General features: G+C 40.6%; 1 protein-coding gene across 1 annotated transcript in view; it reads right to left on the bottom strand.

Moving 5' to 3' along the window:
• Window positions 1–20,772, bottom strand: part of BTAF1 (B-TFIID TATA-box binding protein associated factor 1) — a 42,132-nt gene that overhangs the window by 15,589 nt on the left and 5,771 nt on the right. The window contains exons 2-21 of the mRNA XM_081006754.1: window positions 15,391–15,514; window positions 13,810–13,924; window positions 13,288–13,434; window positions 12,065–12,228; window positions 11,514–11,650; window positions 10,019–10,130; window positions 9,832–9,900; window positions 8,633–8,722; window positions 8,078–8,173; window positions 7,800–7,976; window positions 6,771–6,911; window positions 6,518–6,642; window positions 6,193–6,313; window positions 5,640–5,744; window positions 5,204–5,353; window positions 4,623–4,765; window positions 4,296–4,470; window positions 3,598–3,801; window positions 1,724–2,150; window positions 545–735 (exon numbers count right to left, since the gene is read on the bottom strand). Coding sequence (XP_080862880.1) covers window positions 545–735; window positions 1,724–2,150; window positions 3,598–3,801; window positions 4,296–4,470; window positions 4,623–4,765; window positions 5,204–5,353; window positions 5,640–5,744; window positions 6,193–6,313; window positions 6,518–6,642; window positions 6,771–6,911; window positions 7,800–7,976; window positions 8,078–8,173; window positions 8,633–8,722; window positions 9,832–9,900; window positions 10,019–10,130; window positions 11,514–11,650; window positions 12,065–12,228; window positions 13,288–13,434; window positions 13,810–13,924; window positions 15,391–15,514 — 3,013 coding nt within the window. The remainder of the gene's footprint in view (window positions 1–544; window positions 736–1,723; window positions 2,151–3,597; window positions 3,802–4,295; window positions 4,471–4,622; window positions 4,766–5,203; window positions 5,354–5,639; window positions 5,745–6,192; window positions 6,314–6,517; window positions 6,643–6,770; window positions 6,912–7,799; window positions 7,977–8,077; window positions 8,174–8,632; window positions 8,723–9,831; window positions 9,901–10,018; window positions 10,131–11,513; window positions 11,651–12,064; window positions 12,229–13,287; window positions 13,435–13,809; window positions 13,925–15,390; window positions 15,515–20,772) is intronic.

Genomic DNA, 20,772 nt, shown 5'->3' with positions numbered 1-20,772 from the left:
ATGAGATTCCGAAAATGGTTTTCAAGGCCAGTTTTGCACGTATGTTCATTACTGAATATCTGCGTGTGCAAATGGACTATCATTAATCAGAGACAGATTATCTCAGATAACTGTGCTTTCAAAAAATGAAGCCTATTCAGAGTTACAATGCATTGCGTAATCAACTTATGGACATCTTGTGTGCTAACCAGTGAACAGAAGTAAGGAAACCAAGAAAATACTCTAGAAAAGCATTGCCAGAAGCATTATTTCTCTGTCCTTTCTTTTTAATCCTCTATGTTTTCTATTTGTTGTAAACTGTAGAAACTGATGTTGACGCATGCTGCATCTGATCACTCACTACACATATTCTATTGGCTACAGCAGGGTATTTCTTTCAAGCCTAATTTCAGTGGTGGGACAGGACACTGGAAGTGCCAGGAAAGGCCTGTGAGGGTGCATGGGCACCACATTAGCATCTCTTGCTATACAGGGTCATGTACACCTGGAGTGGAGCACCACACAACGACATTCGCAAGAATGAAAACGAAAAGTTCACACCCACTTCGTCAAGCTCTGTGGTTACATTTCCACTACTGCTTGTAGGTAGATCTCCAATTTGGGCTTTGGGGGCCTTTGGTGTAGGACCTCGCCTGCTTGTGATGGCAAATGCAGCTTTCTGATGCCTGTACAGTGTGATTATACCTCTATGCTTGGTGACTGTATGATGCATCCCATCTCTTTCAGAATTAGATCCTACAATTAAGAAAGGTGGCAATTAAAACATTTTTTCACACCCAGGGCGCAATTATGCTAATAAAAAACAGTGAGGGGAAACCAGGAACATATGTTTTCCTCTCCAGAGGACTGAGAGAGTGGGGAAGGGAGAGTAGAGGAAAAGACATGAAGGAGAGACTAGAAATACAGTCTGGAAATTCAGTTCTATGATAAACATTTGAGATGAATTAAAGAAAGGGGCAAGATCAAAACAGAACACTAAAACCATTGTTTTGAAATGCACATCCTTAAAACGAAGTGGCATAATGGGGGTGGGGTGGGGGTGGACAATGAAATTCAGGTGCACATTATTTCTAGAGAGAAATTAAATAAATGATATGCCTAGATGTTATTCCTCCCTCCCACCTTGCCTGGAAGAGGGACTTGGATATAGGATCTCCTCTAACACTTTTAAACTTCCAGGGTGAGTGAGTGTTCAGATAAGGACAGCAATTTCTTCTTTACACAGTGACAGTAAATTAGGGTAGGCTCAAACCCAAGATCCACTTCCTCAATTTCTTCTAGAAGCCCTAACCGGGACTTCATCCATGGATCAAACACTAATGGCATTCCCAAGAAAGAAGTATGTTCAGAAAATGAATGTTTCCCTTCCTATCAGGAAACTTGAAGCACTGCAAGCGTAATACAATAAAGTTGCTGTTCATTTAGAACATTTCTCTCATTAAAAACATCACAGTGCCAAACACAAGAATAATGAGCCAGTGGTCAGTTGGTACCACCAGGTTAAACAAAACATTTTAGGAGTTTCTGTAATATTTTCCTACTCTGAATCCAAAGAAAGCATCATGAACAGTACCAGGCAAAGATCCTGATTTTATTGCTAGCTGGAAAAACTGCTTTGACAGTCTGTCAAGGATTATTCAAATGCCCCAAGCTGTTTTGGACAGCCTCTTTGTAGGTTTCTCTTCTACCAAGTTACTCATCCACAGAATAGCACATAACCTACCTTTTGAATTTTCATGGCTGCTCTGAGGTTGTGCAGGGCATGATGCTAAAGGAGTAAGATGCGAGTCTACACAGAGAGAACTGCAAAGATTTTTTATGATCTTTGAGTTGGGACACGGAGATCTTGTTGTACACTGCTGAAGTAACTTTGCTATGCACAAAGCGGCATGGTTTTGTACTAATGTGTTCTCTTCTTTCTTGACAGCTTCCATCAGTGGTTTTATGACAGGGTTTAGTTTTTCTGGAAGTTGTTCAAGATTCACAACAGCACAGGCAGCAAAAGTATGAACTCTCATCTGCAATGTTTGCCATTCCTGGTTTGTTTCTGAAACAGTCATTTGGACTTGTTGTCGTTTGCTTTCTAGCTGCTGCAGAACTTTAGGATTTAGATCAAGAGAGGCTGTAGCTTCACTGAAGACAGTAGTGACCTAAGAAAATGAAAATCAACCCAAAGCAACATTGCTCTATTACAACAGAAAGAAGGACAGCAAAGTTTGCTCGTTTTTTTACACATGGTGCTAGAAGCTGATACTTGTTTTTTGCTACCCCCCCCCCCCGACAAGTGATATTGTACGCTCTACCTCCAGAAGTAGCCAAGGAAGGCAAGAGTACATGTAAGTTCAAAATAAGCTTCCATAGTAAAATCTTAGTAGTTAAGATGCTTAGCATACCCATTGCAGTGCTCAATGCGTTCTAGAGAAAACTGCCAGAGATGTGGCAGTGGCAAATGTGAGATAGTCCATAATACCCTGGACAAAATTTTGTCCAGATAGATCCATTACTAAACATTGATGCATAATTTCCCCGTGTTTCCAAGTTTCATAAGTATGATGAAAAGGAAGGCCTTGATTATCAGCTGAGCCGTATGTAGACCCTCTTAATGAGGGTGTGCCTGTACTTCAATATCCTTCTGCCTGTTCTGGAATCTCAGTATGAGAACAGATCCCTTTTACCAGCAGCCAGAAAAGGTAAAGGAGGACTGAGAAGCTTGCAGCTTATTCTGTTGCCCTAAAGAGGGTAGAAGCTACCATATACTGACTCATTTTCATTTTTTTGCAGTAGTAGTACCTTGCTGCCTTAAGATAGCAGTACAGTGGTATCTCGGGTTACAGACACTTCAGGTTACGTGTTTTTGGGTTGTGTACCACGCCGAACCCGGAAGTACTGGAATGGGTTACTTCTGGGTTTCGGCGCCCACGCATGTGCAGAAACACCAAATCGCAACTTGTGCATGTGCAGACGCAGCGCTGTGGGTTGCAAACGCTGTGGGTTGCGAACGTGCCTCCCGCATGGATCAGGTTCGCAACCCGAGGTTCCACTGTATCTTATATTTTTAGTGGCAGCTCCCATCTTGCAATTAGGCAATTGCAATACTATTCTGTTCTTCAGTGCTTTTTCCTTGCAACTGGAAGTGGCTGCAGCAAATACTTATGAAACGAATTACACATCAATTAACAAAATGCATCAAAGAAAACTAGTGTACTCTTTGCAAAACACAGTATGCACAAGTTATTCTCATAAAAACTTAACTGTTGAAACTTTTTTCCTGGGGTGAGGGGATTAATACGGTCCTTTCTGTGAAATTAAGATCTGGCCAGCTCTGTTAGAGGTGAAAGATACACTGAGGAAGAAGTGCCTTGCTTTGCTTATACGGTCCACATCTACAAGCCAGACACCTCTACAAGATGGAAAGGGATTTCACTCTGAAGACTGGTAATACGTTCCACACTATATTTATTAGTAATATGCATGGGGGGGGCAATATCTTTCTGTGTAGCCACAGGTGAATGCTTGTATGCTACCACGGCTGCTCAAGCTCTTTTTTACACTGCTCACCTAAAGATTGGAGGCTAGCCCTTTCATTGAGTCACTCACCAATTCATTCGCTTGATCTATTGTAAACACACTGCAGTTTACTCTGCTGCCCATGTCAATGTTTGCATCAGTGAACGAGGAGATGAGTTGTTTACATTCATTTTGCATTCGGGTGAAGGGAACAGCAATTTCATCATAATACAGATGCTCGGAAAGGACCCCAAGCAAGCGTGACTGGACAGCAGCAGTCACTTCTTTGTTTTCCTGAAAGCAAACACCATGTCGTTCAGCTGTCAAATTAGCTATTTTAAGTGCAAGCAATCTTCATTGTCCTTGAAGAATAATTTGGGTTTGTAAAATTTTTTTTATTTTTTATTACAAAAACAGGCATTTCCAACATATACAACTGCTTATAAGGGGGCAAAGAATTGATGCAACTAGTTCTACATGTCCAATACAGCTGATGGCTTAATATCAAACTGCTAGTCACCCACCCACTCTACTCCACCTCCGAGAAGCTCGGAACGCAGTTTTCTCACTACATGCATGCCTCGCAATACATTTTCAGTCACAGTCTATGTGCATCAGGAGTACTGAACACAGCCCTGTCAGCTACATGCTTTCAACATTAAAATTAGCACCTCGCTTATCAGCTCATGACAGCATAAAGAAAATGTAAATCTGCTCCAAAAATATAACTGGAGCTTAATGTTTTAACTTTGAAAAAATATGCATTTTTACTGCAGTACATGTCTTACCTTCTGCAAGGAAGCCCACTCACAGATTACTAATGCAACACTAAACCTCTGCAAAGCAGACTTGGAATTCAAGTGGAAAAGCAATAGCTGGGCTAGAGATTCAGCTGGCTTTATTTCTTGGGAAACAGTATTCACACCTTCATCACAAATACAGCAGCAAAGTGCTCCAAGCAATCTGGAACAACAATCAATTTTATATTAGTTACACTTCAAGTAACACACTGTTCTGCACAATCAAACTTGAATTATGTTATGAATAGCTTGTCTATAAACTCATTGATTTTCAAAAAAAAACCCCTGTTTTAAGATTTTCAGTAATAAACTGACTTTGCTGCCATCATCCGGGCTCTCATAACAACATAATCCCTGGTTGCTAGATCTTCGGCGACACTTTCTGCTCCAGCAATATATTCCTGTACTGCTTCTTTAGTCGGGGTTGGACCTTGCCGCACCTTGCCACCTGTCTTTTCCTATGAACAAGATATAAAAAGTTGTTGGCGCAAGCCTCATTTGCTTTCACATCCTACTCTTTTGTTTTTAAATTTGGGCTACAGATATGAGAAAAGCAGCCTTCCATTACATATACATTTAACACTACAATGTAATACCTTTTCAAGTCAAATAGTATTTAGAAAACAATCCTCACTCTTACAGAATGTATATAATTTCTAAAAATATGCATTGCGTAGCTTTGTCTTCAATACTACTAACCCTTCTGGTGCAACCCCTGAGCCTTGAATGGTTTCAGGCTCCATGGTTCTTAAAGTAAGAGGCAGCCCTTGCCAAAAAGTGTAAGCATTTAGTTAGAAAATGCCTAAGCTTGTGACATGCACTGTTCAGATTGCTCCATAGTATAATGCAACAAAATAAGCAAAACACCACCCAAAGGAATACAGGTCTCTTCTGACCTTTGATCTGGCTTTCACTTCTAGCAACATATTTAAATCAATAGGCAAATGTGACGGCTGCATCATTAAGCAGAGCCAGGCTCCCATCCACGGACACGCAGCTGCTACTACGTATTGTAGGGAAGCCTTGTTTAGTAATTCAAGCCACACCTAAAAAAAGGAGAACAACAACATTCACAGGATTATTAAAAAACAACAACAACCCTTCATATTCAAACATCTTACATTACCGATTTCTTTAAGACTTTTCTGTGCACATAAAATACATCCACAATTTTCACCGACATATTCCAAGGAACAGCATTTCACACTTCATGGTACAAATCAGATTTGACCAGTGCTAAAACTGAAAGATAGAACATTAGAAGACAGCATCCGCACACAACCAGATTGACAAACAGGGCAAGGTAAATTTAAGTTGCAAAAGGGCACATACCTTATGTATTAGTTCCAGAATTTCTTGATTGCTTTCTAAAATACAGAACTGAAATATATGTCTTAGCATGTCTTGCAAAATGGGAGTAAGCCAGGCTGCAGAACTCTAGAAACAGCAAATAAGAAATTATCAAAGCAGATTATTCTAACAAAACAAGCTTATTCTCAAATAAGGATACCAATGGTTTTTATTTTTATTTTTAGGAAGATAAAGCAATATAGCTACTGTTTTGGTGAGGAAGCAAAAGTAATTCCTTTCTCACTTGAGTGTGCTATACACACAGTATATGTGAGTGGTAGAAGTTTACAAATTAGTTCTCATACAGTTGGAGGGACAACTCTCCCCACTCCCGGCAAGCCATACTGGAAAGACAAAAACTCTACATCAATGTATTTTTATCCAATAAAATATTAACCCTTTTGAACCAACTTAAAAAAATAGGAGGAGACTTTTAAAAGCAACGGAAAATGAGAAGATGAACAAAGAAGTAACTGATAGATTAGAAAGGGTCCATCAATGTCCAGAAGACCACTAGAAGGTAAATAACTCCCACCTGATCCTCTGTAGATAATAGGGTAAACAAAGTTTCTAATGCTGCTTTTCGAACAGATGATATTGTATGATGTAGGAATGGCCACACACGTGGTACCAGAACTGTGAGTGATTGCTGAATACTGAGGCAAGTGTGGAAGGAAAAAGAAGAAGATCACATTGTTATTCATATTCATTTGTATTCATATAAATTTATAAAGCAAAATCAGTGCTGCTGTGTAGGTATGCTGACAAGTAGAATTCATTCTATATATTATTAAGGCAAGATATTTTGAAAACAGTGTATTTTTACATAAAAATTAAAATTGTGAAAAGCATTAAATTACCTGCATTTTCGGACCTGAGAATACGTCAAAAGGGATGAAAGAAGGGTCATAATGCTATTTGTGGAAGCTGTTAAATCATCTAGTTCCAGGAGTGCATCCCAAAGTACATTAAGAATAAAGGGAACCTAGATTATAGACAGAGAGATGAAAAATACATGAGGCGAAGAGAGTTTCATAAAACATGGATTCCTAAGACTTGGTTTTTCCTTCAGAAGGGTAACAAAACATTTAAGTGTCGGTGTGCTCTACTTACATTCTGTGGCTGAAGATGCACAAGGCTTTCCACAACTGGTACTAAAGATGCTGCAGCAACAGCTCTAACGTCATCATCCAAGTCTTGCAGACCTTCAGTTATTGCAGGCAATACTTTAGGCAATAAAGTATCAATTAAGTCCTGCAAAAGCAAGAATCCTTAAGCTGAAGATCAACGGTCAAAGCAAATTCTAAGCCTGTAGGCAGGATGACTGTTCCTTTTCAAGCACACATAGACTATTTTCACTTTAAGTAATTTAGCATCATTCTGCCTAACAGCAGACACAAGTAAGATGAGTGTCTATCAGTCTGAAATGGAGTCACTCAAAATATAATGTAATAGTTTCAACATACACACAATATTCTCTAGGTACACAGAAGTATGCAAGTTATGAGAACACTAAGAAAACAACAAAACAGAACAGAACAGGGTGACAAATACCTGCAAACTTCCAGGAGTAACAGAATTCTGATGGAAATTTGAGCTCAGCAAGGAGAGACCAAGGAGCCAAAGCTCAGGCAGACTGTGTGAGTCTATGAATAATATCTACGGTTGGGACATGGTATGTTAGGGTGACAGCTGGATAAAAAGAAAAAGAGGGGAGGGAGCGTTGGCCCGCTGGAGTTCCTAATATCCTATAGTAAGTATCCTGGAGATGTGGGAAACAATAAAGGAACGTTTTTCTGCCCACCTCTCAAAGTGGGGAACCTTTCTATTTCTGTCTTAAGGGGTGAAGTATACACCAACACTATGCTGCAAGTTCCACTATTATTATTATTATTAATAATAACAATAATAATAACAAAGGAAGCATTACCTAGTCTTATCATCAAAGAACACATTTCTAAGCCAAAACAAACCCCATCCTCCTGGTGGGTACTGATCAGGGCAGGAAAGGCCCACAAAACCGCTCAGTAGAGATATTCACATACACATTGCACATGATGGCACAATGCCACTTTATACAGCAGCCAAGACTTTGAAATCAAAGAAGAAACAATAGCACCTTGAAGATTTAAAACCAATTACCTGACGCACTGCCAAAGCATACTTGATCCCTAGCAGGCCACCATGTCTCACTTCCCACTGCTCCTGTGCCAATAATTTTAGCAAGATAGCCACAGTTTTATGAACTCCACTCTCGTTCATGTACTTCAGCACTACGCCCAAAGTCTGAGCACAAGTCTCTCGTACTGGTGCCACAACCTAAGGTTTAAAGGGAAATAAACACACCCAGCGTAATAAAACAAAGGCATCAGAAAATTGAGCCCCATATGCAAAGTAAGGCGTCAAAGATTGATACTTACTTCATCTGAAACAAAATCACCAAATCTGTCTAATGCAAACACACAAAGAAGCCTGATAGCCAAGTCTTCCAGCCAGTCTTGGTGTTGTTGAGTCATCTGTTTAGAAAAAAGGTAAATTTTGAAAAGGTGAAATATTCAAGATTATTACTTACATTTTTAGTCGCTTCCTGGCAAAAAGTTAACTAAATGTGACTTCCTATATAGTTCCAACATTAAAACTAAATATAAAAACCAGAACACAATAAAAATTTAAAACAAACAAAAGGCAGGTCTAATATAACCCACCCTACAAAAAAAGGCAAGGAAAGAGCCAAGATAAACCCAAAACTCTCAAAATGAAGGTCCAAAAGCTAGCATATTAAAAACAAAACAAAACATTTTTGCCTGGTGCCAAAAAGTAGATAATGATGGTGCCAGGATATGACAGTGCTTTCTGTAGCAACCTCTCTCAACACTTCATTATTTTTATAACGAAAGAACAGCTGAGAACTCTGCACTACAGCTGAATGTACAAATGCTCACAATGAATTATCTAGGTTTGCATATTGATCTTACCTCTTCTATAGTGCTGTCTCCTATTTTACCCCCACTTTTTCCATGAGCTTTAAGTACCTCTCTTAGTCCAACACCTGCACCATGCCGGATCTAAACACAAAACAGATTAGGTTTCTAGCAGTTTAAGAAGAGGTTTCATGATACAAGATTTATTTATATACATGCAGGTCTCACTATCCAAACAATGCATTCTCAGGAAATCATTTGTTGACAATTTCCATTGATTCCTATGGGGAAATTTCTAATGTGTTCCCAACCACAGAATTTTGATCCCAAAATGATGAAACAATTTATGTAAACCCTCTGAAATCTTGCAAAAGACAAACCAGGAAGGAAAAAATGCTCTCTTATTTGTTCAGTCTCCCCCACTTCCTCCTCTCTCAGATGGTTCTGGAAAACACCTCCCACAGACCACAAAAAGTAAGCCTTGTTAAACTGCTTATTTGCTTACAGTACTACACACAGGTCTGGCTGTTTGGATAACTGAATTGGTGGTGTGTATAGTGAGATTGTCCTGCCAACCTAGCAGTTCGAAAGCACATCAAAGTGCAAGTAGATAAATAGGTACCGCTCCGGCAGGAAGGTAAATGGCATTTCCGTGTGCTGCTCTGGTTCGCCAGAAGCGGCTTAGTCATGCTGGCCACATGACCCAGAAGTTGTACGCCGGCTCCCTTGGCCAATAAAGCGAGATGAGCGCCGCAACCCCAGAGTCGGTCACGACTGGACCTAATGGTCAGGGTCCCTTTACCTTTTATAGTGAGGTTGGGTACTAATAACTCATGTCTTCTGGGCAAGTGAATTTTTGTGTAACGAGCATTTGGATAGTGGGACCTGCCTGCATTCAAAGCACACAGACCTTGATATGCCATGGTCCATTTCACCCTGAAGGGAATGTAGAGCTTGAGGGGGCAAAGGTCCCCCCATCTCTGTACGAAAGCCTACACAATTGTCCCACTGTATCCAATGCATGAAAAGGGCATCAGTGGTCTTGAATGTCAAGTTACCTTAAAATGGTTAGAACTGCACAGAATGAATAGAACTGAACTGATGTTATGGTCTGAACTATTGGTTAGTGTCAATACAAATAACTTATAAATTGGAAACAAAATGATTAGAAAAACTGCCCCAAACTTAATCTTGAAAGTGTCTATTCTTCTCAACCCAATATAACTAAAGACAGCAAGATTATTATTATTTACCTCCCATGATGGGTTAAAGAGATCATTGCACACTTCTTCACAAAAACTCTCCAGAGGCCATTCGTTGGTCTAAAAGAGAGACATAAATAATACGGACTATTAGCACTGTCACCAACTGAATCACTGGACAAAGTTATTGAGGTTGGATTTTGCTGTCAATTCATGTTTTTATGAGGGTATACTCTACCTCTTCTGGCATATTCTCTACCAAAAGTCTGGAGTCAGTTGCAGGTTGACTGATGATAACATTTGCAATTTTTCTTCTCTTTTCATCAGGCTCACCATCAGTGCTATCATTGCTAGAAAGAACAATGAAATGTTTAAGTACCCAATTGCTTGACAGAATAGTTACTTGTCACATAAGTTACTGTACTCACTATTAGCATTTAAAGATTGACGATTTTAAATGAAAGTGTCTAAGACCCCTAACAGAGCAACTATTGGAAAATTTGGGCATGCAGGTGCAAATATAATATTGAATGGGAATGCTTCCAAATCAGAAACTTAACAGTATTATATTTGAAAATATAAGAAAAAAGATTGGCTTTGATTTATCACTAGATTCCTTGGTATTATTTTACTACATGAAATAAATAATTCCATTATCAACTTGTAGGCAGCTGCTAGGATAGCTATACATCATAGACAGAAACAAAGGGATACATCCTCTTTAATGCAAAGGATGCAGGACATGCACAATTAATGTAAGTTAGAAGGAAAACAGTCTTATCTATATCTAACCAACCAATCTTGCAATGGAGTGGAATGGAATGACAAGGTTCAAGATATACACATGGCACTGGGAGTACTGAAAAGGAACTAATAAGACAACTTGTTGCACTGTAGAGTACTCTTTCAGGATTTCAGCTAGGCAGCTTTCCCAGGATACTCCATTCCTCCGCCCGTCATATCAGCATTCTGTGGCTATTAAGAATGTTCTGCCACCTTAGAGCTGTTTTTAGGATTTTTGCATTCGTGCAAACCTTAGGGTTTCCTCAAGCTTGTAGATACCTTCCTTGTACACACAGAAAGCGCTGTTTTAGCCTCATGATCAATGGCATTCACTCCAGAAATTGAGAAATAGAGGGAGGGTGTTTTAGTATGTCTATACTGATGTACTTTTGTAAATCAATCTTCCAAGCTTGGTGCCCTCTTGATTGTTTGGGACTACAACTTCTATTATCCATGAAAATTGCTCTTTCTGGCTGGGGCTGATGGGAACTCTAGTCGAAAACATCTGGAAGGCATCAGGGTTGAAGAAGGCTGTTTTAAAGTATTTTATTATAATGGCAAAGGTAAAGGTAAAGGGACCCCTGACCATTAGGTCCAGTCGTGGATGACTCGGGGTTGCGGTGCTCATCTTGCTTTATTGGCCAAGGGAGCCAGCGTACAGCTTCCAGATCATGTGGCCAGGATGACTAAGCCGCTTCTGGTGAACCAGAGCAGCACATGGAAACACCGTTTACCTTCCCACCGGAGCGGGACCTATTTAGCTACTTGCACTTTGACGTGCTTTCAAACTGCTGGGTTGGCAGGAGAAAGGACTGAGCAACGGGAGCTCACCCCATCATGGGGATTTGAACCGCTGACCTTCTGAACACAAGCCCTAGGCTCTGTGGTTTAGACCACAGTGCCACCCGCTTCCTATTATAATGGTAAGTAAGTTCAAATTGATACAGTACCTCTTCTCATTGGTTTCTACTGCATCTCTTGACTTCTGCTTCGCAAACAACTTGGCCATTCTTTTAGCCTTATTTTTCTGCCTGCTACTCATACCAGCTCGAAATTCTGAATCAATCAACTCAGCAGCTTGAAGAGTCTGGAAAGATACAAAGGTTTATTGGCTACTCTGGCTTAGATCCAGATAAACATGGTTGGAGTTCCACTCACACAAAATGTATTTCATGCAACTGCCTCCTTTCTGTAGCCTCTTGTACCCAGCATCACTTCTGGGGAGCAAAGGATTCTTTGAGGAGTGCAACACGGGGCATGTATGGCTGAAGTGGTAACAACTGGAAATTCAGGACCACTTTGGGTAAGTAAAAGTAGCTTCTATCTGAAATTTAAAGGATGACAGACCTCCCCCCTCACCTAAAACTTTCAATATCATCCTCCGTCAATTACTGTGTGATATATTTTCCTAAAGTTGAAGTTATGACATAGTATTTGAAACTTAATTGTTTACAACGTTATATTGAGTCTTTGCAGTCAAACAGTCTGAAATTTTACCTACAGGTTGTTTGTGAACAAAAAATGATGAAGTAGGAGTGTAGTCCAAATCCTCATCATTGAACAGGTCTTCTGTGTTCATTCCAATGGCAGCCCCCATATCAAGGCCAAGCTTCTTCTGGAGTAGCTTCCTCTGTCGTGCTATTCTCTCTTTGGGATCAGCTTCACCTTAAAAAGTAAAACAGTCTTTAATCGCATGCTTATCCTTTACTAACATGAAAGCACTAAGCACATTTTAAATCTAGAAGCAGAACCTTTACTGAAGAATAACTTCTATTTCTCCGCTTCTTTGAATATATACTCTTCACTGCCACACTTTGTGTCTGAAGTATATAATGTCATCTTGACTAGTATAGAAAGTTTGGTTTAGACATAAAAATGCACATTTATATATTAATATGCTATTTAAAATATTTCATTTTTGCTATTGCCATCTGCAACATGGTGTAAGAGGTAAATTTCTGCCTCTTTAGAAGTGCTGCTATATAAACATTTTCAACACTTCAGATTGTTTTTATAGGTATGGCTTATAAACTAAAAACACATGAGCAATAATTCCGGGACCAAACTGAGAAACAGTGCAAGAGCCATAAGAATATAGGAAGATCTCCAATTTTAGACATTTCAGATCTTAATATGGCTTGGTTGGGTATCACCCACACCCCACAATGATATTGTGTGAATTCTTTCATGGACTTAGCTAGCAAATGTGGAAGGAGTGATACAATTCGCATCTAACACTAAGCCAATGCAAATTTCCCAGAGTGAATATTGTTATTGCTGCTCTCCTCCATTAGTCCTTCTGCAGGTGGGCTACCCATGGCTTTGCTTAGTATTGAACTAACCCAGGCTTATGGTTTGTCATGAGCTCAGGTTTGGCTGTAGTGCAAAGCCAAACCATTGTTTACCCTCTAGTGCCCTGGCAACAGCAGGTCCGAGAGGAACACAGTGGGTGTGATCTTCTCTCCATCTGTTTGCTTGTTCATGCTAAGACATACTTTGGTTTAGCATCACATCTGAACTGCACCATTGTATCTAATGTAGTTAAATAAACAGATTCTATTTCATAAATCTGATGTACCAGTTGTAAAACATGAGTAGACATATTTAATCACAAAAATGCAGACTATAAAATATTTTTAATGATTTGAGATAACGAAAGGTGACACAATGAAAACAATGTAGCTGAAATATGTGGCACAGTTAATGTATTAAAGGAGCAAGTACCAGATGTGTCATCTTGAACCTCGAATTCTGCACCAGCAGACCCAAGAAGAGAAGCACCATGCTTTAGAAGTCGGCAGATATCAAATCGGTCAAAACGCAACCGATCAGAGGCAGAGGATTCTTCCACTGGACTTTCGCAGGCATGTTCTAGGTAAAGGTTAACAAAAAACTTAGAATGAGATTCGTGCTGAAGTAACTGGTTCAAAAATATACAACTGCCATTCAATGTCGTTTCACTAATGGGTTGAAGCTTTACATATGTCTAAGCAAAGTGAAAGAATAGGTAACAGCCACATAAAGTACTTCATAGTAGAGAGGGGGAAATTGTGTTCCATTATGACTTTTTTGTTGTTGTTAATAACCAAACATACAATGTTGCAAAGCAGGTTTAGAAAGATGGCTGCACACAAGGTTTAACAAAAATGTACTTATATAATAATAATTTATTATTTATACCCCATCCATCTGGCTGGGTTTCCCCAGCCCACTTCACTGTAATAGTTTTAGTTCTCTTGGGATCACCTTGCTTTGGTCGTGGAGTTGGGTTCCATTCTGGTACATTTTTCACTATTGCTTCCACAGCTTGTCCAGCTGCAATGCGGGTATCCCAGTTTGTACTCCTTAAGTGTATCAATACCTTTAAAAAGTTCAAAAATGAATTCATTATGCTCTTTGTTTCCAAAAAGATGTAATTAAATTCAGCAGCCACCAAATATTCTGGACAACACTCAAGAGCTTATAAATTATGATTGATTAAAAGCTAGTCATTGAAATAGGTCATCAAACACAGATCACCATTATCTTTACATCCCAATAGCCTATCAAGTTTACTTCTGTTATATATCACTTGCTTTTAAAAAAATTATTAGTAGTTTATAAATGCCCACACACACACACACACACACTTTTTGATATATACATGTTAAGCAATGGTCTGGTTCAACTAGCTTTTTAAAAAAAAAAATGTGGACACTTTTGACATAATTCTCTTTTCTTCCAGAAATTCATAGGGTTGCTACTTACACAGAACACTAGATTAACAAATTTAAGGATTTAATAGCTATTTTTACTCAAAAATAGCTCAACAGCATGAGGCTCTCTGCATCTCAGCTCTTCCTGAAACCATCTGTTTCTACAGAGGATATTCAGTAAGAACTTAAGAATCTGCTGGATCAGCCAGTGGCCCATTTAGTCTAGCATCCTGTTGTTACAGTAGCCAACTAGACCCCTCTAAGTCCAAAAGCAGGAACAGAGTACAATAGCACTCTAGCCACTTGTGATTATCAGAAACTGACAGTGTTAAGTCACTTCCTTAACCTATCACAGGACAGAAGCAAGGGTGGCACAGAGGCTGGACAGCCCAGTTACAAAAAGTCTGCAATATGTCGAACTTACTTCTGTTATTTTTATAAAAATGCCATGGAGGAACTAAATTATTGTGTACCACAAAAAATAAATTCTGTGGATTTTCAGTAATGATATTCCCTAAAAACTAGTGTTTTACGACTAGTATGATAACAAACAGCCCCTATGCAGAGAGGCTTTATCAATTAAAGCCGCAATCATACACCCACACTCTTGGGAATAAGCTACATTACTAAAACTTTATTCACAGCAGACATATACAGGATTGCCCTGTAAATACAGAATTCTAACACAGACTTATAGGCTATCAAAGTGTTCTATTAAATAAATTAACAAAATACACCATTAAATGTATTTCAGTATTATTCAACTGATTCTAACTTATGGCCTTCCACCATCACCAGGTTACAGAAATTCACATTTGGCTCATTTTGATGACAAGGAATACCTCCAACTATAAGAGGCTAATGGAGAGCGGTGCTACTGCAGAACAGGCTTTCCAGCACTGATGTCGTTGCCATACACCAGTATGGGGGAGGGCAGGGTGGCAGCAAGGTCAGGAAGGTGTTGGTGTATTGGCAGAATCAATCCAGCAGTCCCAGAGGTGAACCTGAGCAACTTCTGCCCCCTCATCCTGGTACACAGCAGCTGAGGGGTTACCAAGTCTATGGTGGTGCCCCTCCCCCTGTACTACCTAATCCTGGCTCCAACATTATCAAATATTAACAAAATGCTTACTTTAGCTAAGAGATTATGTAGTTCATGTGGATGAAGTTTCACAACCTCCCCAAGTTGTTGTGCAGCTGCTTTCCTTGTGACTGGTGTTGTGCCAGTGTCCAGTAAGATAAAGAGACGATCAAGCCTAGTATGGATGACAAAATGAAAATAAATATTTAAAAGATGTATCTGCAAATTTTGAGGCTCCCTATCTTCTAAAGATCACATGACTAGATAGCTAATTACAGTGCACTGCACTGACTATATTAAAAAAGGAGTTTAAATACTACGGGACTAGACCAGGGGTAGTCAACCTTTTTATACCTACCGCCCACTAATGCATCTTTCTTGATGGTAAAATTTCCTTACCGCCCACCAGTGCTGCAGTAACATGTGCCTTGGAACCCCTACCACCCACCTGGAATCCTGAAACACCCACTAGTGGGCGGTAGGGACCAGGTTGACTGCCCCTAGACTAGACTAACAATTCGGATTCAGTCACATTTCTGTCACAATGAAATGTAACCATACAGACATCCAGATCTTTAACATCAGGTTGACTTCAAACAAGGTATGCTGTCTCTGAACATTTTTACTCATTATCCTTGACTGTGTGAATTGAAATACTGTACAAAGAACTTCACAATCTGCGTAAAGCAAACTACCCAGTATACTACTTTGTAGAGCAAGTTGTCGCTACCAGGTTTGTTGCATCTTCTCTCTGCCTCTATTTGTAAGCTGATTCTCACTTTTTTTTTTTTTACTATGTAGTAAACTTATTTTACAGTCATTTTTAGCATAGCACCTATGCTATATGGCTACTTGAGCAGAGCTTGGCTCAATGATGGACTACTTAACTTAAAATACTTATAACTAAGTACAGCCTGCAACATATGCACATTTAACTTGTGTATGTTGGCTTTACATGCTAGGCAACTTTTTTAAAACTGTGGGGTAGGACGCGTCTGTGAAAAAAGACCTTTGCAATCCCTCCCACCATTCCACCAAATGTGTTTTGACTATACACAATTTTTGTTTGAGGCATGATGCCCAGAACGTAAACTCCACGTAATTTGTGGGCTTACTGTAGTACAGAGATAAGGAATCCAAGTAAGTATTACTTGTAAGTCTACATTTGAATGTCATTTTCTAGTTTAATTTTCTAGCATGCCTCTTTAAGAATTCTGCCATAGGGGTCTCAAAAATGGATAAATCCTATAAGCATGCTGTTAAGCAAATGTACACATATGATCCAGCCAGCTTGGGGCTTCTTTCTTTGATGATGATCTTGTAAGACAAACTCTCACCTTTCACTCTTTATGGAATATGTTTCTAGTCACCCTGACCTGCAAGGGTAAAACTAAAAGCATTACTGTAGCACGTTTTGTATCCCACCCCACATTATTTCATTTGTTAGATGCCTACTACAAAAAATGTCATAGCACCTTAACATTTAAAAATACAAGGGCTAAAAATAATCGTAGACTTAATTATAAAGCCAACAGAAAGAAACTCCACCCCCTCCAACTTTATATAAAATCACAATTACTAAGACTTTCGCCAGCTGAAACACCAACAATGATAAAGACATCAACAATCAAATGCCTAAGAGAAAAGAAAAGACTTTGCCAAAAATATGAATGTAGGCATAAGGTGAGTTTCACTAGGGAAAGCATTCCAGAAAAGGGAGGGAAAACACTGAAAAGCCTCTTCCTTGCTGCTACTTTCCAAGTTTCTGCTGGTTGGGATACTCAGATGAGGGTCTCCAAAAAATATCTCAGATCCGTGTAATCCCATGTCAGAAGAAACATTCTGCCATGTATAGGAGTCCTCACTGTGCAACAATTACAGGAATAGAGATTGAGAACTCCTATCCATACTGTAGACATATGCAATACACAAATCATCCTGTATTTCTGCAACTAGAAAGTGCTGCAACCTTCATGAGAAGATCACACAAGGCCTTTGCTTTCTTATGAATTGTTGTCTCCATCAGGTAAGTTGTGAACTAGTTTTGAGATACCAGAAGCAAGTGCACTGCATCTGATGTCCTTTTGAGTTGCCCCCTCGCTTGTGGATGACCTTTTCATCTATTCCTCAAATGCTTGTCACACTGCTACCAAACAGTACAATCCTATGCATGTCTATTCAGAAGTGTCTGGGAATATAAGCCCCACTGAATTCAATACTAATTACTTCTGAATAGACATGCACAGGACTGTAATGTAAAGTGCTATAGTTTCGAGGCTGCAATCTTCCTTTTAGTGGAAGTAAGTGCCGCTAAACAAAATGGGCATTCTGAGTAAACGTGTGTAGGACTAATCTAGCCAACCAGATGCCTATGGGAAGCCCACAAGAGGGACTCTTGAGTGCAACAAAGCTCTCCCCTCCTGTGGTTTCCAGCAACTGGTGTTCAGAAGAAGCATGCAGCCTCTGACAGAGGAGGTAGAACACATCTATCAGGATTAGTTGCCACTATCCAAGCACAATTCAAAGTGTTGGTGCTGACCTTTAAAGCCCTAAACGGCCTCAGTCCTGTATACCTGAAGGAGCGTCTCCACCCCCATCGTTCAGCCTGGACACTAAGATCCAGCGCCGAGGGCCTTCTGGTGGTTCCCTCATTGTGAGAAGTAAGGTTACAGGGAACCAGGCAGAGGGCCTTCTTGGTAGTGGCGCCTGCCCCGTGGAACGCCCTCCCAGCAGATGTCAAGGCAATAAACAATTATTTTACTTTTAAAAGACAACTGAAGGCATCCCTCTTTAGCGAAGTTTTAATGTCTGATGCTGTATTGTTTTTACTATTCGGCTGGAAGCCGCCCAGAGTGGCTGGGGAAACCCAGCCAGATGGGCGGGGTATAAATAAATTATTATTATTATTAATAGACAGCTGGATCGAGGCGGGTCGGGGCTGCTGATTCTTCTAGATCTGTCAGCAGCTTTTGACATGGTCGATCACGAACTCCTGGACCACCGCCTTGCCGACGTGGGGATCCAGGCCACAGTCCTTCAATGGCTGCGCTCATTTCTCTCTGGTCGGGGACAGAGGGTGGCGCTTGGGGGAGAATTGTCATTGTGCCACTCCTTGGTGTGTGGAGTACCTCAGGGTGTGATACTCTCCCCGATGCTTTTCAACATCTTTATGCGCCCCCTCGCCCAGCTTGTCCGGAGTTTTGGGCTGGGTTGCCATCAGTATGCTGATGACACCCAACTCTATCTGTTGATGGATGGCCATCCTGACTCGGCCCCAGACACACTGACCAGATGTTTGGAAGCTGTGGCTGGATGGTTACGTGGGAGCCGGTTGAAGCTAAATCCTTCGAAGACAGAGGTCCTGTGGCTGGGATGGGACGATATGGGATTGGGGGGGGGCAACTCCCATCTCTTGCGGGGGCGCAATTAGTGCCAGCACCGTCAGTTAAGAGTTTGGGTGTAATCTTCGACACCTCCCTTTCCATGGAGGCGCAGATTGCAGCTATAACAAAGGCGGCATTTTTCCATCTCCGCCAAGCTAAGCAGTTGGCTCCTTACCTCTCTCGCCCCTGACCTAGCCACTGTGATCCACGTGACGGTCATCTCCAGACTGGATTGTTGTAACTCGCTCTACGTGGGGCTGCCCTTGAGACTGACCCAGAAACTCCAGCGGGCGCAGAATGCTGCAGCGAGACTCCTTACGGGGTCTTCGCTGCGAGATCACATTCACCCGGTGCTATACCAGCTGCACTGGCTCCCGGTGGAGTACAGGATCAGGTTTAAGGTGCTGGTTTTAACCTTTAAAGCCCTATACGGCCTAGGACCCTCGTATCTATGGGACCGCCTCTCCTGGTATGTCCCACAGAGAAACTTACGGTCTTCAAATAAAAACATCTTGAAGGTCCCAGGCCACAGAGAGGTTAGGTTGGCCTCAACTAGAGCCAGGGCTTTTTCGGCTGTGGCTCCGATCTGGTGGAACACTCTGTCACAAGAGACTAGGGCCCTGCGGGACTTGACATCTTTCCGCAGGGCCTGCAAGACAGAGCTGTTCCACCAGGCCTTTGGCCAGGGCACAGCCTGACTCCCTCCTTCGGCAATATTCGCGGAGCTCTGGCCCAATGGTTGCCATTGGTTTGATTTGAATTAATTTTATAATGAATGATTTTAGAGTGTTGTGTTGTACTGTTGTACTGTTTTATTGTTGTTAGCCGCCCGGCTTCGGCTGGGGAGGGCGGGATATAAATAAAATTTATTATTATTACCACCTCCACGGCTGTCCTGAATCTTCCAACAGTGAGCTTTAACTGATATCCCTGAGTTCTAGTGCAACAATGCTTAATTTAACAGACTTCAATCACGCCACACTTACTTGACTTTTCTCCAAACTAAGAAGCTCCAAATGCTTGCTACCTTTCTTCCACCCCCTGGATCATTTTGCTGCCCTTTTCTGAAACTTTTCCAACTCTACAATATCATTATTGAAATGAAGTGACCAGAACTGTACATAGTACTTCCAAATTGGTTTCACCATACATTTGTATAACAGCATGATTGTATTTTATTTTCAGTTCCTTTCTTAATAGTCCCCAGCATGGAATTTGCCTTTTTCACAGCTGCTACACACTGGGTCAATGCATTCATCAAGCTATACATTATGATCCCAAGATCTCATTCCTGGTCAGTCACTGCCAGTTCAGACCCTGTGAGTGCATATGTGAAAATAATGTTTTTCTGCTTCAACATGCAATCCCTTTTTGTTTTAATCACCCTGAACTATTAAGTATCATCAGCAAACTTTGCTGCCCCACTGCTCACCTCATTTATGAAGAAATCAATAAGAATAGGCCCCAATACCAATCGTTGGAAAACTCTACTTCATACAGCCCTCCATCAGAGAAAGACTGTCCCATTTACTGCTACTCTTCTGTTACTTAACCAGTTCTTCCTGATTTTAAATGGTTACTGTTTATATTTAAATTTTAAATGGTACTGTTTATATTTCAATTTCCCCAAAATTGGTTATTTCGGGGGGGGGGGGGACTTGGGGAAATGTTTTTCCTTATGGCTTAAAAATTATAGAAATTTTTACATCTCTATGCGTGATACATCAATGAAATTACAGGATTTTCCCAGAAGACTGAGTAGAGACACATGGGAGAGGGCACTCAGACTCTTCCATTAATACCAATTCCATCACAGACTTGATAACTATCTATCCTACCTCCCGCTCCCATATCCTGCCTCCCACTCCCATCCACTATCACTTCACACACAAGGCATTTGGGCATAGTCAGTTTCAGGGTGTCCTTGAGCAAGAGGAAGCAGGACACAGAATGGGAAACAAGAACCAAGACAATGATCTTTGTTCCAGGCATGGGAAGAATAGATACAAATCAGTGGATTTGAGCTCCCACAATACCAAGTCCTACTTAA

The sequence above is a fragment of the Podarcis pityusensis genome (genome assembly GCF_964106645.2).
Source record: "Podarcis pityusensis genome assembly, chromosome: 5".
Taxonomy (NCBI): Eukaryota; Metazoa; Chordata; class Lepidosauria; order Squamata; family Lacertidae; genus Podarcis; species Podarcis pityusensis.
Note: the sequence above shows the minus strand (reverse complement) of the source record. Positions and strands in the feature narration are given on the sequence as shown.